The 21,338-nt window shown below is 40.5% G+C and overlaps 2 protein-coding genes across 2 annotated transcripts; one reads left to right on the top strand and one right to left on the bottom strand.

Moving 5' to 3' along the window:
• Positions 1 to 5,680: 5,680 nt before the first annotated feature.
• Positions 5,681 to 7,233, bottom strand: LOC122661757 (UDP-glycosyltransferase 91C1-like). Its single transcript, XM_043857261.1, has one exon. The coding sequence runs from the start codon at positions 7,160 to 7,162 to the stop codon at positions 5,681 to 5,683; it is 1,482 nt and encodes a 493-aa protein (XP_043713196.1). The 5' UTR covers positions 7,163 to 7,233.
• Positions 7,234 to 18,208: 10,975 nt separating this feature from the next.
• LOC122661758 (UDP-glycosyltransferase 91C1-like) lies at positions 18,209 to 19,731 on the top strand. Its single transcript, XM_043857262.1, has one exon. The coding sequence runs from the start codon at positions 18,250 to 18,252 to the stop codon at positions 19,729 to 19,731; it is 1,482 nt and encodes a 493-aa protein (XP_043713197.1). The 5' UTR covers positions 18,209 to 18,249.
• Positions 19,732 to 21,338: the final 1,607 nt, after the last annotated feature.

The following is a 21,338-nucleotide window of genomic DNA, read 5'->3' on the forward strand; positions in this document are numbered from 1 at the left end:
AAGACCGGATTGGCGGCGATGTGGAGGGCCGTTGTATTATCGCAATAGAGAGGGATGGGTGCCGATGGAGATGCCCAAATCACGTAACAAGTACGAGAGCCATGTAAGCTCACGGTGGCCACACCATGGCTCGATATTTGGCTTCACCGAGGATCCGAAACCGTGGTTTGTTTCTTGGTCTTCCAGGAGATGGGACTAGAGCCAATGAAGACACAATATCGGTGGTGGACCGGCGGGTCATTGGACAGCCCGCCTGTCCCGAGTCACAATAGGCTCGTAAAGAGAGATCCGATTGGCGTGGGAAAAAATGCCTTGCCCTGGTGTAGCCTTGATGTAGCGAAGTAACCGAATGTTGGCATCAAGGTGAGGTTGTCGAGGTTGATGCATAAATTGACTTAAAATGTTGACCGTGTGCACAATGTCGAGTCTAGTGATTGTCGGGTAGATCACCGGCCGATCACCGTCGATAAACGGAGGGATCAGAGAGAACATCCCCTGAGTCGGACAATTTTAGATTTGTTCCATAGGGAAATCGACAGGCGAGCACGAAGGCCCAAGTCGCAAGAATGTCTAAAGCATACTTGCATTGAGAGACATAGAGGCCATCTGGAGCGTGCAATCTCAAGGCCGAGGAAATATTTGAGTGCCCCGAGGTCCTTGGTTTGGAATTGCTTACAAATGAGTGTCTTCACAGTGTTGATGGCGGCAATGTCCGAGAGCTGATGATAGCGATGTCATCGACATACACAAGAACAAAAGCAGAGTGTCGTGCTGATGAAGAAAAAAAGGAGTGATCACTGAGATTGTGTGAAGCCGGAGTGCAATAGGGCTTGCGAGAACTTCGAGAACCAATTGCGAGAGGCCTGTTTGAGACCGTACAAGGATTTTGCAAGCGACACACGAGGTTCTCCCCTTTCGTCGAAAACCCGGGGGAGTCATGTAAACCTCCTCATGAAGGTCTCAGTGTAAAAAGGCATTGTTTACATCTAATTGATGCAAAGGCCAATTACGAGAGACAATGGCAAGTAGAGCGCGAGCTGTAACCAACTTTGCTACGGGGAAAAAGTGTCATGATAATCAATTCCCTCAATCTGAGTATACCCTTTTGCCACAAGCCGCGCCTTATAGCGCTCAATAGAACCGTCAGAGTGCCTCTTGATTTTATAGACCCATTTGGAGCCAATGGCTTGCTTGCCATGGGGTAAAGGAACCATGGTCCAGGTGGCGTTTTCTCAAGGGCCACAATCTCGGCGTGCATAGCATCACGCCATTCCGTGACTTCATATTGTGGTAAAATTTGCGGGCTCACTAGTAAAGAGAGAGCTAAGAAAAGAAAAATGATTAGGACTAAAACGATCATATGATAAGAACTCGAGAGAGGGTGAGGAGTACCAACCAACAGAAGATGAAGAGCGTGCGCGGGTAGTGGAAACATAAAAATCTTTAAGGCGGGAGGGTGGGGCACGGGTGCGGGGTGGGAGGATTCGATTTGGTAGATCAGGAGAATGTGGGGGTGGGGTTGTGGGGGTGGTGTCGGGTTCAGGGGCTTGGTGGGGGTGTGGGGAATCGGTATGTTGGGTTCGGTGGGTGGGAGTGGAGTGGGGGTGGTGAGATTTGGCGACCAATCATCGTCATGAGCGAGGGGGGGGGGAAGTGGTAAAACAGGGGATGGGGAGGTGGGGCGAAGCATGTTATAAGGAAAAATTGATTCATGAAAGAGGACATCACGTGAAACATAAATGTGGTGAGTGGTGAGATCAAAGATTCTATAGCCCTTTTGACCATAGGGGTATCCAACAAAAATTCCCGGGGAAGCACGTTGATCAAATTTATGTTTAACAGTGGGATTTCTACCAAAACAGAGGTAGCCAAACACGCGTAGGGAAGATAAAAGGGGTTTTTTTTTGAAAAAGAACCTCATAGGGGGTTTGATGGTTGAGCACAAAGTGGGTAAGCGATTGATGAGAAAAGGCGGTGAGGATGCATTCCCCCAAAAGGATAACGGAAGGTTAGCCAAAACGTAAGGCCCGGGCAATGGTGAGTAAATGGCGGTGTTTACGCTCCACAACACCATTTTGTTGTGGAGTGTGAACACAATCGGATTGGTGTGTATGACCCCGGTGAGCGGAAAAATTCTGAATTCTGTTTGTTAAAAAATCCGGGCATTGTCGGAAGCGAATCCAACGACGGAAACATTAAATTGTGTTTGTACCATTGCCATAAAATAACGAATAAGGGTAGAGGCATCGATTTATGATTCATCAAATAAACCCATGTGGTCCGTGAGAAGTCATCAACCACTTTGTTAAAAAATAGCGTGCATCGGTATGAGAAGAAATACCAAAAGGTCCCCAAACATCAACATGAATCAATTCAAAACAACATGCGATTTTAATAGTGCTAGAAGGGAAAGGTAGACGAGTTTGTTTGGCAAGGGGCAAATGGTGCAAGTGCACTTCTTGGAAAAAATAACATTATTATCTAAAGATTGCAAAGTGGGCAATAAAGATGTCGCGGGTGACCAAGGCGCCAATGCCAAAGGTCAAAGTGAGAGTCCGAAATAGTCGTAGCAGTGAAGGCGGGTGGGGAATTCAAGAGGTAGAGACCACCATGTTTCCTACCCGTCGCAAAAATCTTCATCGATTGTTGGTCCTGAAAAGCACAAGAGGAATCGAAAATATGACATGAATATTGGAATCGGTGGTGAGTTGGGTGATAGATAATAAATTGCGGTGAAAATGTGGAACATGTAAAACATTGTGTAAAGTGAGATGAGGAAAAAGTTGCACGCTGCCAACATGGGCAACAGGAGTGTTGGCACCATTTGGTAGTCCAATACAAAAATTAGGGCGGGTGTAGTATAGGAAGAGAAAATGACAAATTAGACACCATATGATTGGTAGCACCACTGCCGATAATCCAACGGGTTGCGAATTAGCGGTGAAACAAGAGGGATTACGCAAAATTTGCCAAGCCATGAGATTTACCAAATGGAAGCAGGGCCAAAAGTGTTGCACTGTCGGCCGTGAATGAGGAGGATCCGGTGAGTGGATCAACAGGGGATTCATCCAATGGAGAGGAAGCCATGTGGGCACGGTGGAGGTGAGAACCACCATGGGTGCAGAATCACGACCACCACGGTTGGCTAAAGAGCCATTGCGAGGAACCAGGGGTACCCATGTAATTTAAAACACGGAGTTGGAGTGCCCGTCAATATTACAATGCGTGCAATGATATTTGGGGCGAGGGTTCTTTTTCGATTTAGAATCGAATCGTTGATTGGCCCGAGATGCCATGGCGAGTGCTCGGGTTGAGAGAGTCGAGAATCGGCTAAGCTGCGTTGGCGTTCTTCTTGAAGTAGAAGAGAGTAAGCCTTGTTAATGGATGGAAGGGGATCCATTAACAACGATTAGCTACGGACGGAGAGCATAAGATTCGTTTAGCCCCGTAGGAAGTCCATCAAATGATCTTCGGCCATGAGGGTGGCGAGTGGTGCAAGAGCATTGCGAGTGCAAACCGGCAAGGCACGATAAGAAGATAACTCGTCGTGCAAAGCCTTCAAATTGGTGTAGAATTGAGAGATGGAACCAGTGTCTTGGCCAAGAGTAGCAATGGCCCGACCGAATCTCGAAGATGCGTGGGGCATTTCCTTGAGAGAAAGCGATCAAGGAGTTCCTTCCAAATATCGCGGCATTGGTGTTCCATAGCAGTCCATTTGCGATGGTTGGAGAGGTGGAATGAATGAGCCACGATGTCACCATACTATTGCATCGAAGCCAGGAGAGAGGGTTGGTTCAGAGCAGGTTTTGAAATAGTGCCGAGATGAAGCCTATCTTATTCTTGGCCGAAGAGCCATGGTTACAAGCACGGCTCGTGGGGTAGTTATCGCGGTTAGGAGTTGGGTCACCAAGGGACTGCCAGGGTGATCGGATGAGTGTAGAAAATATGGGGAAGAATGATCAGTGTGGGAATGACATTGCTAGAAGTAGGAGCAACACTTGGGGTTCCCTGACCATGAAAAAATCAAGGATCGACTAGACTGATACCATGATAGAAAAGCATAAACTAGAAGAATCCATTGATGTGTGAATTATATCACTTTTCTTATTTCCTTAGCTATTGTGTAAAATATATATAGAGAATACAAATGGAGAAAATCTCTCCAAGATAAAATCTCAAAAACAATCTTCCTATAATGGGGAAGGGAGATATGAAGGAAAGAATAAATTAGAGGGAGGATTAGTGGGAGAGAATCCGTGGAGGATATACAAGGTAAGATTTTCTTGGTGGGGTTGGTGAGATGAGTTGGGCGTGCTGGATGTGCGCCAATACCTTTTTAAAGTTATACATTTCATAATATTAGTGACAATCATTCATCTTTCTACCCAAAAACAAAAAGAAGCAATCATACATACATTAGAAAAATAAAACTATTTATATTTTATAACTGGTCCCATCAGTGTTATTCCATAGGAAGAGTTATTCATATAAAGAGGCAAGAATCAAGATACTAAGATCTCTTCACCCTTCTTACAACATAAAAAAGAAAATAAATTATTTTAATTATTGTATGCTTAGATCATTGTTTTATTTTTTTTTCACGTTCTTAAAAATTGAATCATATATATTTTTCCAAGATTTTAAAGTAATATTTTATAGAAAGGGAGTGGGATCCCCACATTATTAGCGCAAGAAAGAATTTGCATGTCACACCAATTAATGTTCTGAAAAAAGATTTTTTTTTTGGTAAAGGTTCTGAAAAAGATATCAATCCATGTAAAATTCACATTTTCAAAATAGATGAAATGAAATAAAAAATAAAAATACATGTGTGAAGTCTTTACTTTTTGTGAGAGGGCATGCCAAAGAATATGCACATGGACAATGTGTGAATCTTTTTTCCTTTTAGAAAGTACAATGGTTGCAATAAACAAACTGAAACCTTTTTATACCATGTAATATAAAAGGAAAAAAAACTCTCATCGCGTGGCCTTTTAGCCCAAACACAGGAGCACGCAAATTATCACCCACCTCTGCAAAACAAAAAACAAAAAACAAAAAAAAAAATCCATATTTATGCTCATACATGCACTCTCATAGATAGGTCCCCACGCTGGTGCAGAGACCACGCAACCAGGTAGCGATCTCTTGCCCGTTAGTAAATTTTGGGAAAAAGTTATTCCTGAGTAATACTCTTTTCTATCGCTCTCCTTCTCACATGATATGACCTCAAAATCTTATAAACCAATTGAGCAGAGTGGAAGAGATGTTAGGTATGTGAAATTCTTCCCCATCTACTATCCGATCCAACTATATAATCCGTATCTTAGGGTTGGGTTAGTATGGTGTTTGGATCGTGTAAGGCCCCGAACTCAAGCCCTAAAGTAAGGGCTGGGTCAGTTTGGTTCCATCAAGTATGCCAAGTTGAGCCCATATAATTAATTATAAGCCCGGTCCAACCATAAAGTTGTTAGTTAAGCCAGTTCCTTGTGATGAGCCAGCCCAGTCAACAAAGATTGGTTGATAGTGACATAAACCTTGGATAAGCGCAAAGAAACCCAAAATCAAGGCACCCTTCGGAAGTTACCATTGTCATTGCTTGAGAAAAGATTGCAAGAATCGGGATTGGATAGGCCGGGTTGGTTGATCTGGGCCTCCGATTTTTGAAAAGAAACTAGGGTTATAAGGACATGTTTTGGCCGAACACGATTGATTTCTCTTCGATCCTCACCGATTGCGAGCATTGGCGGCCATGGTCTTCGAGGTATTGAGTGAAATCATCGACGTATTGATCCTGACGAGCTTTGTTGCCGAATATCTCTTGCATTTCTCTAGCTTGGGCCTTGAAGAACTCGGCCTTCTCCACCATTACAATCCTTAGCGATTCCGCCACTGAGTCCCTACTCAACGACCCGTCTCGTTCGTCCCTCGGAATCTCTAACCCAATCTTCTTACTTTGCAACAGCCGAGCATTCAATGGTTGATCGTTCAATAGAGGCAGTAATATAAGGGGACAACCCAAGGCAAAGCCTTCGATGATAGAACTCCAACCACAGTGAGTCACGAAAGAACCAACCGAAGGGTGCGCCAATACCTTCAGTTGCGGTGCCCAACCACGATAAATGAAACCCTGACCTCCGGTTCGCTCCTCAAAACCGGATGGCAACACGCAATCAGACCCGGTCGGTCCAGGTGACATCCTTATTACCCAAAAGAATGGCAACCCGGACAACTCTAACCCAAGAGCCAACTCGTTCATTTCATCTCGACTCGGTGTTACCTCGCTGCCGAGAGCTATATACACCACCGATCCTTCCCTCTGTTTGTCAAGCCACTCGCTGATTCCGATCCAACGCTCATCTACGTCATCGTCAGCATCTCCGGTATCTTTTGTCTCCGGTGGAAATAAACCCACCGGAATAACTGGTTTCTGAAAAAATCCCCCTTGGAGAAGATTAAGCCACTCAGCCTCGAATTCTATACAGCTTCGCACGACCACGATGTTGCAGCCGTTCATCGTCGAGCTTAAACGATACAAATCGGACACTCCGGAAGCATTCGCATCGACGCGATCAAACATTCTTAGAATCTCATGGAGACGAAACGCCACATCGGAAGGGAAAGGAACCCAATTGGGAGGAGCAGTGAAGTGCTTTGGTTTCGTTCTCGAGTGTTCGATTTGATCAACGGTAGTTGAACCCTGCGTCCGTGGTGGCACAAAGAAAGCAATCGCGGCTGCGGTTAAAGTATAGAAGAAGGCACATGGCACGCCAAGTCTGGACGCAATGGGTGGCAACCAGTGAGGAGGGAAGTCGTAAATAATCCAATCTGGAGGGGATATCTCAAGGATACGAGTTAATGGTTGCTCTAGACCATCGAAGGCCTTCTTAAGGTAAGGGATCTTTTCGTAGGAGACGTCGGAGGTGGCCTCGGCGTTCTCCGGCAAGCCATCGACGTGAGGTAAAGAGAGCTTCACAAAACTGATGAGAGGCGCCAGATTTGGAGGAGGTTTTGGGAGCCTAGCGATGTTTCTGGGCGTGGACACGAAAGATATACGGTGACCTCTCTGTGCTAAGAGTTTAGAGAGCTCCAGAAAGGGTATCATGTGACCAAACGCTAACCATGGTAACATCACAATGTGAATCTCATTCTGGTCAGCCATGAAATAGACTTGAACGGGATCTGACTATCTGGTACTCTGTACTTTCTCAATTCGAGCTCAAAGAGCAATCCATCCGAAGTGTCACGGTCAAGAGTCTCAATACTCAAGATAAGGAAAGGAAAGGATTGAAATTTGAATTAATATACCCAACATTCCCAGTGGAAGAAGTGGCCGGTATGGCCGGTCTAGGCATGTGGGGAGCACTGCAGCACCATGGCCGTAGACGCAGAATTGGGGTCCGTCTCATTCGCCTGACGCAAGCTATTACGTAGCGAAGTACAATTTTTGCAAATAATCAATTTTCCCTTGAGACCAGATCTGGCTTTTTTGAAATTAATATTCGGATTCACTGTCTAATTGTGAATATATAGAGTTATCTATGCCAAATTATTGAGGCATTAGATTTTTTTTTTGAAAAGAACTGTCCTTGCGAGTAGCTAAAGTAGTGATATTTGTGTAAATTTGTCACCTTGTAGTGGATCCACCCAAGTTTACCATGTGACAAGGACATCATTTGGTAATGGTGGATGGCACACTTGTGAATTGGGATCTGTGGTCTTAAATGTCATTAAGGATAGTTTTATCGATGTAAATAATATTTTAACTTTTAAAATTATAGTTTTGGTGTTTTAAAGAATATTAGTCATGGGGTATGTGCAAAATATAGTTTTGAAAATGCAGTAACATGCAACACTAAAAGAATATAAAACTTATTTCATATGTGCCAAATGCAGTAACATTCATCAATTGAATGAGAGTATACAAATTTCACTTGATTTGGATTCTACATCAGTGCAACTTGATTTAATTATGAAACTCATGATATGGGTTGAGTTGTGCCAAATGGACACTCTCCTTAAAGTTGTAGAGGCCTCTTAAAAAAATGCATACGAGTTTACTTGTCAATCAACCCCCAAGATAAAATAACCCTCAAATTGTGAGGCTATCTAATAGTAATGAAATCACTCACTAGGTCACCCAAGAACATCCCAAGGGGTGTGCTCAACACTCAATAAAACCAGAGAAAGGAAAACAAGAGGAAGTGTCTATTCTAGGTGTCGATATAAAGGGATGTGTCCGAAATGATGTGTGGCCATGTGTGGCCATCTGAATCCATCACTCTAGGCCTATCCCACGTATGGGTATGGGTCCACATGTAAGAAAAGACACATCTCCAAGAGGAAGTGTCTATTCTAGGCTTAAATCTAGGTCCAAAAAACTAAAGCCAATGACTTAAAAATATAAGTCATTACTAAGCCCAAGAGCACTTGGTCTCATGTCAAAAAATATAAATTACTGAACCCAAACGCACGTATACATCACACCACACTGTCATGACCTGATCTGTGAGTGTGTGTGTGAAAAGCACCCCGAGACTAACCCCAGACATGGGAGAGTAGAGATACATCTTTTCAAGTAACCCTATCCTTATATTCCTAATAAGTCTATATAAGCTAATCGTTACATTTCTTCATGAGCAATGTGGAGTTAAAAGATTTACTTTATTAAAGCAAACAATGAGGTGTTCATAGGTTCGAACCTTGAAGATAAAAATCATGCAAGAGAAGAGTGTTTTAAAACACGTTTTGAAACTTGAATAAAACACATAAATACAATAGAAAGAAAGTAAAAAGGTGAATCTGGAAGTTAGTTTGAAAGCATGGATGGATTTATACTTTTGAAAACCAGAGGGATTACTGATGAAAATACAACAAGTAACATGGTATTATTGAGTTCAATTCGTATGCGGAAATTCAATTGGACCTATCTTTGTCGCTTGCTTCCAGTACCGCCATCTCGCTAATCAGCCTTGGAAAAACTCAGAAAATCTTAACACAAGAGGTCTTTCTGTTTTGTTGGTCCCTCAGACAATGATGGAGTTTGATAGAATTCTCCTCCATATATATAGTGTAGGAGTGTCAATTCTAGGCCCGGCCCGCCCGAGCCCGCCCGGTTAAAGCCCGGCCCTAGCCCGATTACTAAACGCGTCGGGCTTAAGCCCGACATGTTTAGTAATCGGGCGGTCCCGGTGTGGGGTCTTAGCCCATCGGGCGCCCGATCGGACCGATCGATTCCAGGCCCGACCTAGACCGCCTTGTTGCAGCCCGACCCTTTAACTTATAAACTTCCCCTCCCCTTCCCTCCAAATTTCTTTTTTTTTGTTTTTTTTTTTTGGTCTTTGACATTTATTGGTTAGATTTAGATACACTTAACGTAGGTGAGATGAGACTTAGTTTTAGTTTTTAGATCTTACTGTGTTAGATGTGTTTTTATTTGGTGTTGTGATGCTATTTTTTTATTACCCTCTACTTAGTTTGTTAGAAGTGTTTTTATTTGGTGTTGTGCTGCTATTATTTTTTTCTCTACTTACTTTGTTAGATGTGTTTCTATTCGGTATTCTGTAGCTATTTTAGCTGGGATAAGTTTTATTTGATTTTGAGTTGAGGTGTACAGTCAGTGCCCAACGATGTGATGGTTTGAATTTAAAATTCTGGTTGCATGTCAATTAGTAAACCCACACCGTTTAGAGTTAAACGGTTCATTAGCCCGTTTTAGACCCGGTTTAGGCCCGTTTAGCCCGAATAAGGTTGCCCCGATTAAAGACCGAACACCGATCGATCGAAATGAAACCGTACCATGCCCGCCTAAGGCAAGCCCGAATGCCTAAACGGTCGGACATGGTGCAGCCTATAAAATTGGTGAGGTCTGGCTAGGCCCGACCGAGTCCGACCGGTTGACACCCCTAATATAGTCCAAACCAGGTCTCTTGAACCATCCTATTAATCCCTTCTATCAAGGAGAGTAATTCAACAGTTTATAAACACTCATTCTACCAAAATAAAAGAGAATAACTCAATAGTTACATTACTCTCTTTAATAAAAGAGAGTAATCCCATATAACTAGTCATCATTACTCTCTTTAATAAAAGAGAGCAACTTCATGTAACTAACAACTATTGCTCTCTTTAATGAAAATGAGTGATTTCATGATAATTTCATAGCTATCACATTCCTTACGTCACTTGGTCCATGACTATCCCAACCATAAGTATCAATTATCTAAAGATAATAACCCCAAAATAGTATAAATATGAGTTGATATAGCACATGGGCCACACCCACTAACAATTACATCTCGTGAGAAACCAGAGGAGATTGGGTAAATGAAACTCTTCAAGGTGGCAAACAGAGGCCTTAGCTTAGGCCAAATTAAAATTGTTGAGCCATATGAAGACAAAGTACTTGGACTTCTAAAATCCTTTTTGACAGGGGAGGATGAGAAAAAATATTTTTTAAGGTTTTGCTAGTGAAAACCCACTTTTATTAGGGTCCTCCAATTGCAAAAGAGATTTAAGACCCAATTTTCTTAATCAAAGGTGAGTAGGGTATTTCTCATCATGGAGATATGGAGAAGGGTATTTTTAAGCATGTATAATAGGAGGTGAGATTCAAAATCCACTTTAAAGATTTAGGACTTGAATTGGCTATTCTGCACGGGCAATGGAAGAGACAAGAACTAGAGGAGGAAAGATGACAAATAGTGATGTATAGTGTGTCATGCTCATCCCTAACATACGTATTTTAGATTTCAATAACAATACGTGGGCGATGATTACTTCAAAATCCACTATTTAAGATTGTAGTACTTGAATTGGCTATTCTGCACGGGCGATGGAAGAGACAAGAACTAGAGGAGGAAACAATTGAAAATACATGTAAACCCTTGAGTGATAAAAACATTATATTTAAATTCCTCCACTTTAACATTGCATAATGGAATTTCGAGTATGAAAAATATAATCGTTGAAAACCCTAATCCGTCAAAATAGCCAGTACATAGAATCTCAACCATTGATTAGATATAAAACAATTATAATTTAAAAAAAAAGAATTATTTAATAATAATATTTAAATGTGTTTACAAACAATTTACAAAACTGCCATGAAACTCCGATTTCATCTAGTCATTGTCTGGAAATTCTCTTCAGATATTCTCTCTTATCGAAAAGTGGATTCCAAATTTTGGGGAATGGATCTAACGCCCAAAACAATAGGAAAACTTAATAACATGGTGATGAGAGCAGCTAAATAATCCTAAACTAAGGAGAAAAAAACTAATTAAATTAAAATGCTTAAAAAGGATTAACGTAATTAAATTAAAATGCTTAAAAAGGATAAGGATAAAAACGACAATTCAAAATAATGAGAAAAGAGTGGAAATCTACCCTAGATAAGAGGTAAAATCATGAAGGAAAATACTAAAAGGTCGGTGAGAGTTAGAAAAAATTATGATAGAAACCCAAAGTATTACGAAGAAAAAGAAGTGTGGAGAGCTTGTCATGAAACGCTGTTGGAGGTTCATGTATCTGTGCACAACACTGCTACCCCACGGAGCCACGGAGAGCAACAATGATGCGTACTCAGAACAATGGGGATTAAAAATCACCGAAATATACAAATTCAATGAAATAAAAACTAAAAGGACAAGAACCTTCGAAGGAGGCAAGATAGTTAGAGTCATAGTTAGTAAATACGCGTATTATATGCGTATCCGAACGTTTGGATGAAAAATATGCCATATTGCATATAATACTTTAGATTCGGATAAATATGTGTATTTTAAGGGTTGCTGATTGATACTCGAATAATATGCGCATTATACTTTTACATGTATATATATATAAAAAAAAAAAAGAAATTCTATCTTAACCGTTAGATTAAAAGAAACTTACAATTCAATATAACCGTTAGATGAAAAAACCTAAAATCTACCCAAGTACCCAACGCTGTCCATTCCTCTTCTCCAGCGGCTGGTTCTCTTCCCGGTTCCCGTTCTCCATTCATCTCTATCTCGTCTTCCTCTTCTTCCGTTCTGCCCTGCCGGCGATTGCAGTGGTGTTTTTTGCGATCGTCAAGCCGGAGATTGCAGCGGTGCTTAAGGTATTTTCTAAAACCTTCTTCCCTCGTCCATTCTTCTCCATCAACCATGAGACACGCATGTTTGTGTGGTTTGGGCTTGAGTTTATCAGGGATGTTTTCTCCCATCATGTGGAGGGTTCAAACTTAATCCTTGTGGGGTGGTGTTTGAGGTTGAGTAGTGAATCTGAGCTTGGACGAATGGTGGGAGAAAACATCAAATTAAACTTTAAATCAACCCAAAACTGCTTAGACTAAACTAAATCAAATTAAACTCAAACTTTAAATCAACCCAAAACAACAATAATCAAATAGAACAAAGCTAATAATTAAATATAAAAGTTGAAAATGTACATCACTATGCCTTTGAAGTTTCAATAAACCATGCCCTTGTTCTGAGATGAGTCGGATGACCCACTGAACCCTCAGATAGACCCATGTGGACTGACCAGCATATCAAGGCCTAATCATGTTCTGCATCACTTGGCTTATTTACATCCTGACCAAACCAAATGAACATGAAATTCACAATTAAATTGATTTCCTAATCAACCACAAGCACCGCAATTTTCCCATCAAATTCTCTTCTGTACTTCAAGTCATTCAAGCCATTGTATTATTTAAGTTCTGCGGTAAGTTATGCCAATCATTTTTATTTAAGAATCCCCTCCCTTGATTTCTCCCAGGATTATCAACTGATCTTCCAATTCTCGGCCACTGATATCCTGCCTGACTATTTGTAGCCCCCTAGAATCAATGCCCACACTCATTATTTTTACACAGGAAAGTTTTGTATAAAGTGTTCTTGAAGCAAGGAGGAAAGCAAGAGGAGCTTGACCTGAACATCAAGAGGAGGAAAGCAAGGAAGAAACCAAAGATGAGAAGCTTGACCTGAATTGGCAATTGAGTTGTAGATCCCATTTTTGAATTGTGTTCGAATTGGTTTCCTGAGGGTATTTTCATACTGTTATTTTTTGGACTTTAACAGGGATATGCAATATTCATTTCAATCATCCCTTTTGATTGACCATTCTAATCCCTACAATAAAAAATGTAATGAATCTAGGCTTGTTAACCAATCAAACTATATATTTAGGCACATCAGTAAATGCTATTATTGTGTTTCTCATGTGTACATGTCTATTGCATAGTGAATATATGCCCATATTTTTGCTCCTGAATTTTTACAGGGCAACCGTATTATACATGTATTAAACATGTATCGTATTATTGCCGTACCGTTTTATTGCGCCGGATTTTTTGAAAAGTATTATTGCCGTACAGTTCATTTGACTGCCGTACGTATCCGTTCCCATATTGTTGCCGTTCCCGAACTTACTAACTATGGTTAGAGTAGCCTAAATTCAAGGTGGTGAGCTCAAGCTGGGCTTAACACAATAGGCCAGTAACTCAAGCTCCAAAAGTATTCCAGTGCGCAATAATTGGTGTCTCTTGTGTGTTAAAACCTTAGTTAGTAAATACGCGTACCCGAATTTTTAAACGTATAATACTCCGGTCTCCGTATTTTTTCATATTTTTATAAAAAAATGCATTTTTTTAATCGAGCGAGTATTATACTCGTATAATACGTGTATTATACGTATTATACGTTTTTTTTAAAATAAAAAAAATACCCAAAAGATTAGAATTTAGGGAAACGATTTCACTTTCCTTTCGTCCCTTTCGATTTGCGTTGAACATCCAACCGTAAGGCAACGAGCCGCCCTCCATCTCCAATCATCCTCCCCATCTCCGTTCAACAAAGCGATACTTAAGTCTTGTACTCTCCTCTTGTTTCTCTCGGTCTTTGAACTTTGATGGTGGTAGTGAAGCAAATGAATCCGGTGTGATATTGGCGAGAACGGCTCAATCTCTATTCTATTTTATTCTTGTTTTTCTGTCTCTTGTAGCTAATGTGTACAGTGGAGATCCATATATGGAACTCTCCCTCTTGTCTTGTGTTGGTTAATTAGTGGGAAGTGGGAACTCATCCCCTTTACAAGAACACATCTGGTTAAAAATATATGGTTATCTCATTGTAGATAATAAGAAATGTAATGTTGGAAGAATGATTTAATGATAAGGTAATCAACTTGCTCATCTCATTTTCGACAATCTACATTCATTTCTTGTAGATTATTGATATTTTGGTATGTTAAATGATAATCTTAGAGATGTTATATAGCATATTATATTATTGTGTTTATTTTAGTTCATAAAATCATGATATTATTTTGTTTATTAGGTGATGAATGCATGTTATATAATGAATATATGTCCGTTTTTTAAAGTATTATTGCCGTCTATGCCGTATTATACCCGTATTAAACGCTGTATCGTATTATTACCGTATGCATTTTATGAAGCGGATTTTTGAAAAGTATTATTACCGTCTAGTCCGTTAATTGCCGACGTATCCGTCCCGTTCAATTGCCGTTCCGAACTTACTAACTAAGGTTAAAACATCAAGATCCGTAACTAACTTTTGAAAATAAGATAAAAATATAGTTAAAAAAATTTGTGAATTTAACTTCTTTAGAAATTAAGGAAGAATTAAGATCCCATTTTTTCCACATTCGGAGCCGAGCGTATGTTTAATTAAAAAAAAACTTTTTTTTTAAAATTTTCTGTATAAATGCTCAGATACGGATTTATATGTGCTTTTTAAGGTTTAAAGCATAGTTGGAAAATCAGGTTTTGACTCGACCAAGTCACCCGACTCGAGTCAAAATTTTAGAAAACATGGTCAAGTGTCATGTAGACTCGGCCAAGGTGAAAAATGACATGACTCGGTATCTATTGACTTGCCCGAGTCAAGCAAGACTCGATTTTTTAACCCAAATCCCTTTTAACTAGACGAGTCTTATCAATTTTTAAATACATAAATGCTACTTGATTTTTTTTTGTCTTATATAAATACTGCTTGATTTTAATTATGAGTGAATATCAATAAATATAATAAGTAACAACTAATAAATGTAAAACTACATGTATAAACCAATAAAGACCAAAATGCGTATCAATATGGATTACTCTCTCTCTCTTCTTGGAAATTACCCGCTCATGGGTCGATCAATATGGATCCCCTTAGACCCACACGGATCAGAATTGGGGTACCCACTTGGGTCACCCATGTATATTATCAGCAGAGAGTGAATGAATGCCTACAAGGATCTAATAATTCATTTCCATTGTTCATTAATAAACCCCATTCACTAACAACGGCTAGATAAACACCAGAACCGTTGCAATATTCCACAGATCTACCGATTTTTAGGGGTTTTTTCATTCAAGTCAATTCCAATCTGATTCGGACCAGAATCGGCACTGACCATTTCCCAGTCTGGTTTTTACAACCCAGGTATATCCAGTCATTTGGGAGCAGATACACCTCGTTTGATGTTCGTAGAGATTTTAGGATGGTTTTATAGTACCGATCCAAAATGGAACTATTCGAATCCGAATCTGCTTATCTTTCGGATCGATTCGAATAGTTTTCGAAAACTAAAATTTTTGATTAAAAAACCCCTAAATCGATTCAAACACGGGAAGGACACTGATTTTCGACTCTCCATTTACTAAAACTATCCTATATATTTACTAAAACTATCCTACCTTAAACTTCTTTTCTAAAACTATCCTACTTTTAAACTTTTATATCTCCTTCTACCCTCATATTTTTAAATACCAATATTGCCCTTCTTTTCACCTAGTAACTAGCTAATCTATTTAATCTACCATTCTTCTTCTGTTTTTTACTATTTTTGTTATTAAAATAGTAAAAATTGAAAGCACCCACCCGCTTCTTCTCTCTCCCGATTTTTACTCCATTTGTTTTTTTTTTCTTCAAATTTTTTTATTTAATTAATTTCAGCCTCATAGTTCTTCGAACAAATCATGGTTCTACGTATCGGTATCGTATTGTCCGTATCAGGCGATACAGACTGGTTTTACTAGTCACCGATACCGTATCAATAGCACCGTACGGAGAATAAGTAAAATGGTCAGAAAACTCATTTTTTAAGGAGATTCAAGGGTAATTTTGTCTGATACAGTCGATCTAGGCTGATACCGTATCAGTATCATATCGGTTTTGCAGGTTACCGATACCCGTTCCGATATCGTGCACTAAAACCATGGAACAGATCGACTCTCTTCAAAGCACCCGATACCGTGCACTAAAACCATGGAACAGATCGGCTCTCTTTAAAAAATTAATTAAATAGAAGAATTGAAGAAAAAACAAAACGAATGGAGTAAAAAATGTGAGAGAGAAGAAGCGGGTGGGTGCTTTCAGTTTTTACTATTTTAATGACAAAAATACTAAAACATAGAAGAAGAATGGTGGGTTAAATAGATTAGCAGGTTATTAGGGGATTCGGCTCCTCTCCAGCGCAGGGGTGCCCTGGAAATTGTCCAGCTCGCGGCACAGATGAATGACATGTGTACTCGACTATATCCAATGGTTCGAATTAATTAAACACAGAAACTCGTATTTGCCTGCGATGGAGAGGATTATTCTGCAGAAAATTGAATTCCTTCTCACAATTGAGGGCCAAACGAAATTGCAGAGACGTTCACGCGAGTTCCCTCTTCGAATCGGCTCATCTCCACCGGCGGTGGCATCGAAGTGCGAGTTCAACCACCTACGACGGAGTTCTCCATTTTAGTACTCTCGCCTCTTCGAATCCTCTTCACCTGCGGCGGAGTTCTCTATCTGCATTCTTGCCTTCTTCTAATCCTCTCCACCTGCGACAGACGATCTACTGCCCTCCCACCTACTTCTCTTTCCTGGCCTTTGATTGTCAGTCTCTGTACACCAGTTCAACCCAATTCCTTACTTGAAATACGCACTCCACCAGCGTTGGTGGGTTCTACTGCTATTTAGTCTTGTTCTCTAAAAAATTCCGTACTGGGTTTGCATTAATGCATTCTGTTCTTCGGAATGAGAAGCATTATGAAGCCTATCCAGTGAGTTTTGTGACCGAACAGCTTGTCTGTAATGGCTTCCAAGGCTGTTGTTGTTTGGGGATCTTATGTTTGTCAATTGAGTAAGGGAGATTCGGGCTCTAGGCGTTCTGGGTTTGTTTTGAATTGGAACAGAGATATTGAGAGGAGCCGTAAAGTTGGGCATATTTGTGTTTCCGGAGATTTGACTGCTCTTCTGGCCAAAAAGAAGCCTGTTGAAGATGAGAATCCGGCGTCACCCACGGTTGAATTGCAGCGGTTTGTTGAACTGTATGAGAATAATGAGTCCAAGATATTACACAAGGATTTGAATCCTCTTCCAAGTGGGTTATATTATTTCTGTTTCTTTCGTATCTTGGGTTTCTTTTTTGTGAATGTTGTACTTGAGAATGTAAGAATTGCAGGCTTTGGTGAATGTTGATAATTTTGACTGCCATTTTGTCTCTGCAATTTCGTTTGGCGCTCGATTGTGAGAAGGAATTGAATTTTCTGCGAATAATCCTCTCCATCACAGGCAAATACGAGTTCTTGTGCTTAATTAATTGAACCGTTCGTATAGCTGAGTACATGTGCGCTGGACCTTTGCGCTGGAGAGGAGCCGAATCCGTTTTTAAGGGAAAAGGAAGGGTAATCTGGATATTTAAAAATATAAAGGTAAAAGAGGATGTAAAAGTTTAAAAGTAAGTAGTTTCAAAAAAGAAATTTAAAATAGAATAATTTTAATAAATATAGACTAAGTGTCGGATAGTGATAATAATTGCCCTTTTTAGATTAGATAATGATATACAGCTGCAAGATAAAAGATTCTAATTTAAAGGTTGAGACCATTGATCTCAGAGAGATAAGTCGTCGTCGTCCTCATGTTGTGTCTTATGAAGACAATGACATATTAATATTATATATTACAGCATGAATAGAACTGTTACTTTCCACAATAGCAAGTCACATAAAACATAAAATATGTGTAAATTAATTATAACTATAGTATTTTCTATTATTATATTATCAACTTTGTTGCTATTAAATTATGTTTAGTTCAATGAAAATCTTTGTTTTTGATAACTTTCTGATGCATTATTGTATTAAACAAGTCCAAAATGATGGGCGCTATATATTGACCTTGACACTCCAGAATCCAAATGGATTGCTCATTGGGAATTCAGAAAGTACAGAGACTAGATACCATTCCAGTTCATTCATTCATGGCTGACCAGGATGAGCTTCAAATTGTTATGTTCCCATGGTTAGCTTTCGGTCATATGATACCCTTTCTGGAATTTTCTAAAAGCTTAGCCCAGAGAGGTCACCGCATATCTTTCGTGTCCACGCCCAGAAACATCGCTAGGCTCCCAAAACTTCCAACAAATCTAGCGCCCCTCATCAGTTTTGTGGAACTCTCCTTACCTAAAGTCGATGGCTTGCCAGAGAACGCCGAGGCCACCTCTGACGTCTCCGTCGAAATGGCTCCTTACATTAAGAAAGCCTTCGATGGTCTGGAGCTACCTTTAGCTCGTATTCTTGAGATCTCCCCTCCGGATTGGATTATTTACGACTTCGGTCCTCACTGGTTGCCACCCATCGCGTCCAGACTGGGCGTGCCATGTGCTTTCTTCTCTCCGCTCACCGCAGCAACGATTGCCTTCTATGGACCACCACGGCCGAAGGCTTCAACAATCGCTATTCAAAACCCGAGATCGAAACCAGAGCACTACACTGTTCCTCCCAAGTGGGTTCCTGCCCCTTCCAATTTGGCGTTTCGTCTCCACGAGATTCTAAGAATATTTGCTGGCGGCGCTGCCGCAGCTGCGAATGTTTCCGATGTCTCAGATAGGATTCGTTTCCGCTCGCCGATCGACGGCTGCAACGTCGTGGCCTTGCGAAGCTGTACTGAATTCGAGCCTGAGTGGATCCATCTTCTCCAAGGGGAACTTTTTCGGACACCAGTTATTCCGGTGGGTTTCCTTTCGCCTGTGACACAAGATACCGGAGATGGTGACGATGATGCAGATGACCGTTGGATCGGAATCCGCGAGTGGCTGGACAAACAGAAGGAAGGATCGGTGGTTTATATAGCTCTCGGCAGCGAGGCAACACTGAGTCAAGATGAAACAAACGAGTTTACTCTTGGGTTAGAGTTGTCCGGGTTACCATTCTTTTGGGTATTAAGGACGCCACCTGGCTCAACCGGGTCTGCTTGCGTGTTGCCGTCCGGTTTTGAGGAGCGAACCGGGGACGGGGGTTTCATTTGTCGTGGTTGGGCACCGCAACTCAAGGTATTGGCGCACCCGTCAATTGGTTCTTTCGTAACTCACTGTGGTTGGAGTTCCATCATCGAAGCTTTTGGCTTGGGTTGTCCCCTAATACTATTACCTCTAGTGAGCGATCAACCGTTGAATGCTCGGCTGTTGGAAGGGAAGAAGATCGGGTTAGAGATTCCGAGGGACGAACGAGACGGGTGGTTGAGTAAGGACTCAGTGGCGGAATCGTTAAGGATTGTTATGGTGGAGAAGGCCGAGTTCTTCAAGGCCCAAGCTAGAGAGATGCAAGAGATATTCAACAACAAAGCTCGCCAGGATCAATACCTCGATGATTTCACTCAGTACCTGAGAGACCATGGTCGTCGAAGCCCCAAGAGGACATCTCAAACAGGGTTTAAAAACCCAGAATCGGTCCAGGTCGATTAGAAATCGGTGGAAATCAGCAAAAACATGTTGTAAACCTAGTTTTCGAACAAGAATCGAAGGAGCCGAGTCGGCCTCGCCTATCCAATCCCAATTCTTGAAACCCTAGCTTCCGAAGTGTGACTTGATAATTGGGTTTCTTTGCATTTGTCTGGAGTTCATTGTTGGAATATGTGGCAATCAAACTCAAAATTGTTTAATAAATGATTTATTTTGATTTTTCATGAATTTATTTAACAGATTTATAAGTTTGTTCCATTGGTTTTCACCCAAAATCGATCTCGACTAGGGCTAGGATCGAACATTCTGTTTATACAGTTGTTACATTGCATGTCATTAGAAATAATGATTTCAGGACATAAATATAAGGAAAAATTATGTGTACACACCGTGTACTTTGCCTAAAATAAGAATAACTCGAAGTTTTAAAAAACTTGTACACCCTTTGATTTTTTAAATAACACAAAATTAATATTCCATCAAGAACTCAATGTTAACTGATGACATGGGATATACTTGGACATGAAATGACTCTTATACCGAGGGAGTTTTGTAGTCTGTACCACCAGGGGTTCAAAATTTCATCTTCTTATCTTTTAGCATTTCATATGGGCAGAATGTTGGGCGGTTAAGAAGTGTCATATTGAGAAACTTTGAGTGGCAGAGATGAAGATGTTAAGAAAGTAAGGAATGATCGTATCAGAGCTGACTTGAGAGTTGCTCCGATCAATGACAAGCTCCGAGAGAGAGTCGTCTGAGGTGGTTTGGTAATGTTCAACAGAGGCCTAGGGACGCCCTAGTAAGGAGTGATATTATTCCGATTGATAGACCTAAAAGAGCGAGGAGCAAGCCAAAAATGACCATAAGAGAAGTTGTGAGAAAGGACATGCATGGTCTAGGTCTCATGCCGTGTATGATCTCGGATAGAGCCTATTAGAGGACAAAGGTTCATGTAGTAGACCCTAATTAGCTGAGATTCTCCTGATTTGTTGGGCTATGCCTTTTTCTTCTTTCACTTTTTTTGTATCTTCCTATGTTCATTTGTCATTTTTCTTTTTTCACTTTTTATAACATTTTCCTATTTTTCTCTTTCACTTAGTAGTTTTTACCTACTTTGTTCGTTTGAATCCATGTAGCCGACCCCATTAAGTTGGGATAAGGCTGAGTTTGTTGTTATTGTTGTTAGAACTTGACACATTCTTTTAATTGCCCCTTGTTTTCCCCCCAAAGTTTATTAAAGGGTTTTTAAAAATAACTTGAATGATTTATCATGATATCATAATAAAAAATTATAATTATCTTGCACATTTTTCAAGTACATATGTGAAATGACAACATGTAGCTTTAATGAAAAAAATAAATATTATACTATAGAGAAAAAAAAAAAGATTACAAATTAAGTGGAACCTCACAGGATATCAATAAGAAAATATTTTTTTGTATATCCTTTTGGGAAAAAGAACTCTATCGGGGGATGTGTGGCCTACACCAACACTCCCATGAGTCTATCTCTCTCCCCATATGAAAAGACACCTTTACCCCCTTATTTTGAGAAGGAGAAAGATAGACACATGGGGAGTGCGGACGTAGGCCACACTCTCGGACAGAAA

This window comes from Telopea speciosissima, chromosome 5 (genome assembly GCF_018873765.1).
Source record: "Telopea speciosissima isolate NSW1024214 ecotype Mountain lineage chromosome 5, Tspe_v1, whole genome shotgun sequence".
NCBI lineage: Eukaryota > Viridiplantae > Streptophyta > Magnoliopsida > Proteales > Proteaceae > Telopea > Telopea speciosissima.

What these genes read in the sequence shown, in the direction of transcription:
- LOC122661757 (XM_043857261.1), bottom strand. Translation starts at nt 7,162, where the DNA reads ATGGCTGACCAGAATGAGATTCACATTGTGATGTTACCATGGTTAGCG.
- LOC122661758 (XM_043857262.1), top strand. Translation starts at nt 18,250, where the DNA reads ATGGCTGACCAGGATGAGCTTCAAATTGTTATGTTCCCATGGTTAGCT.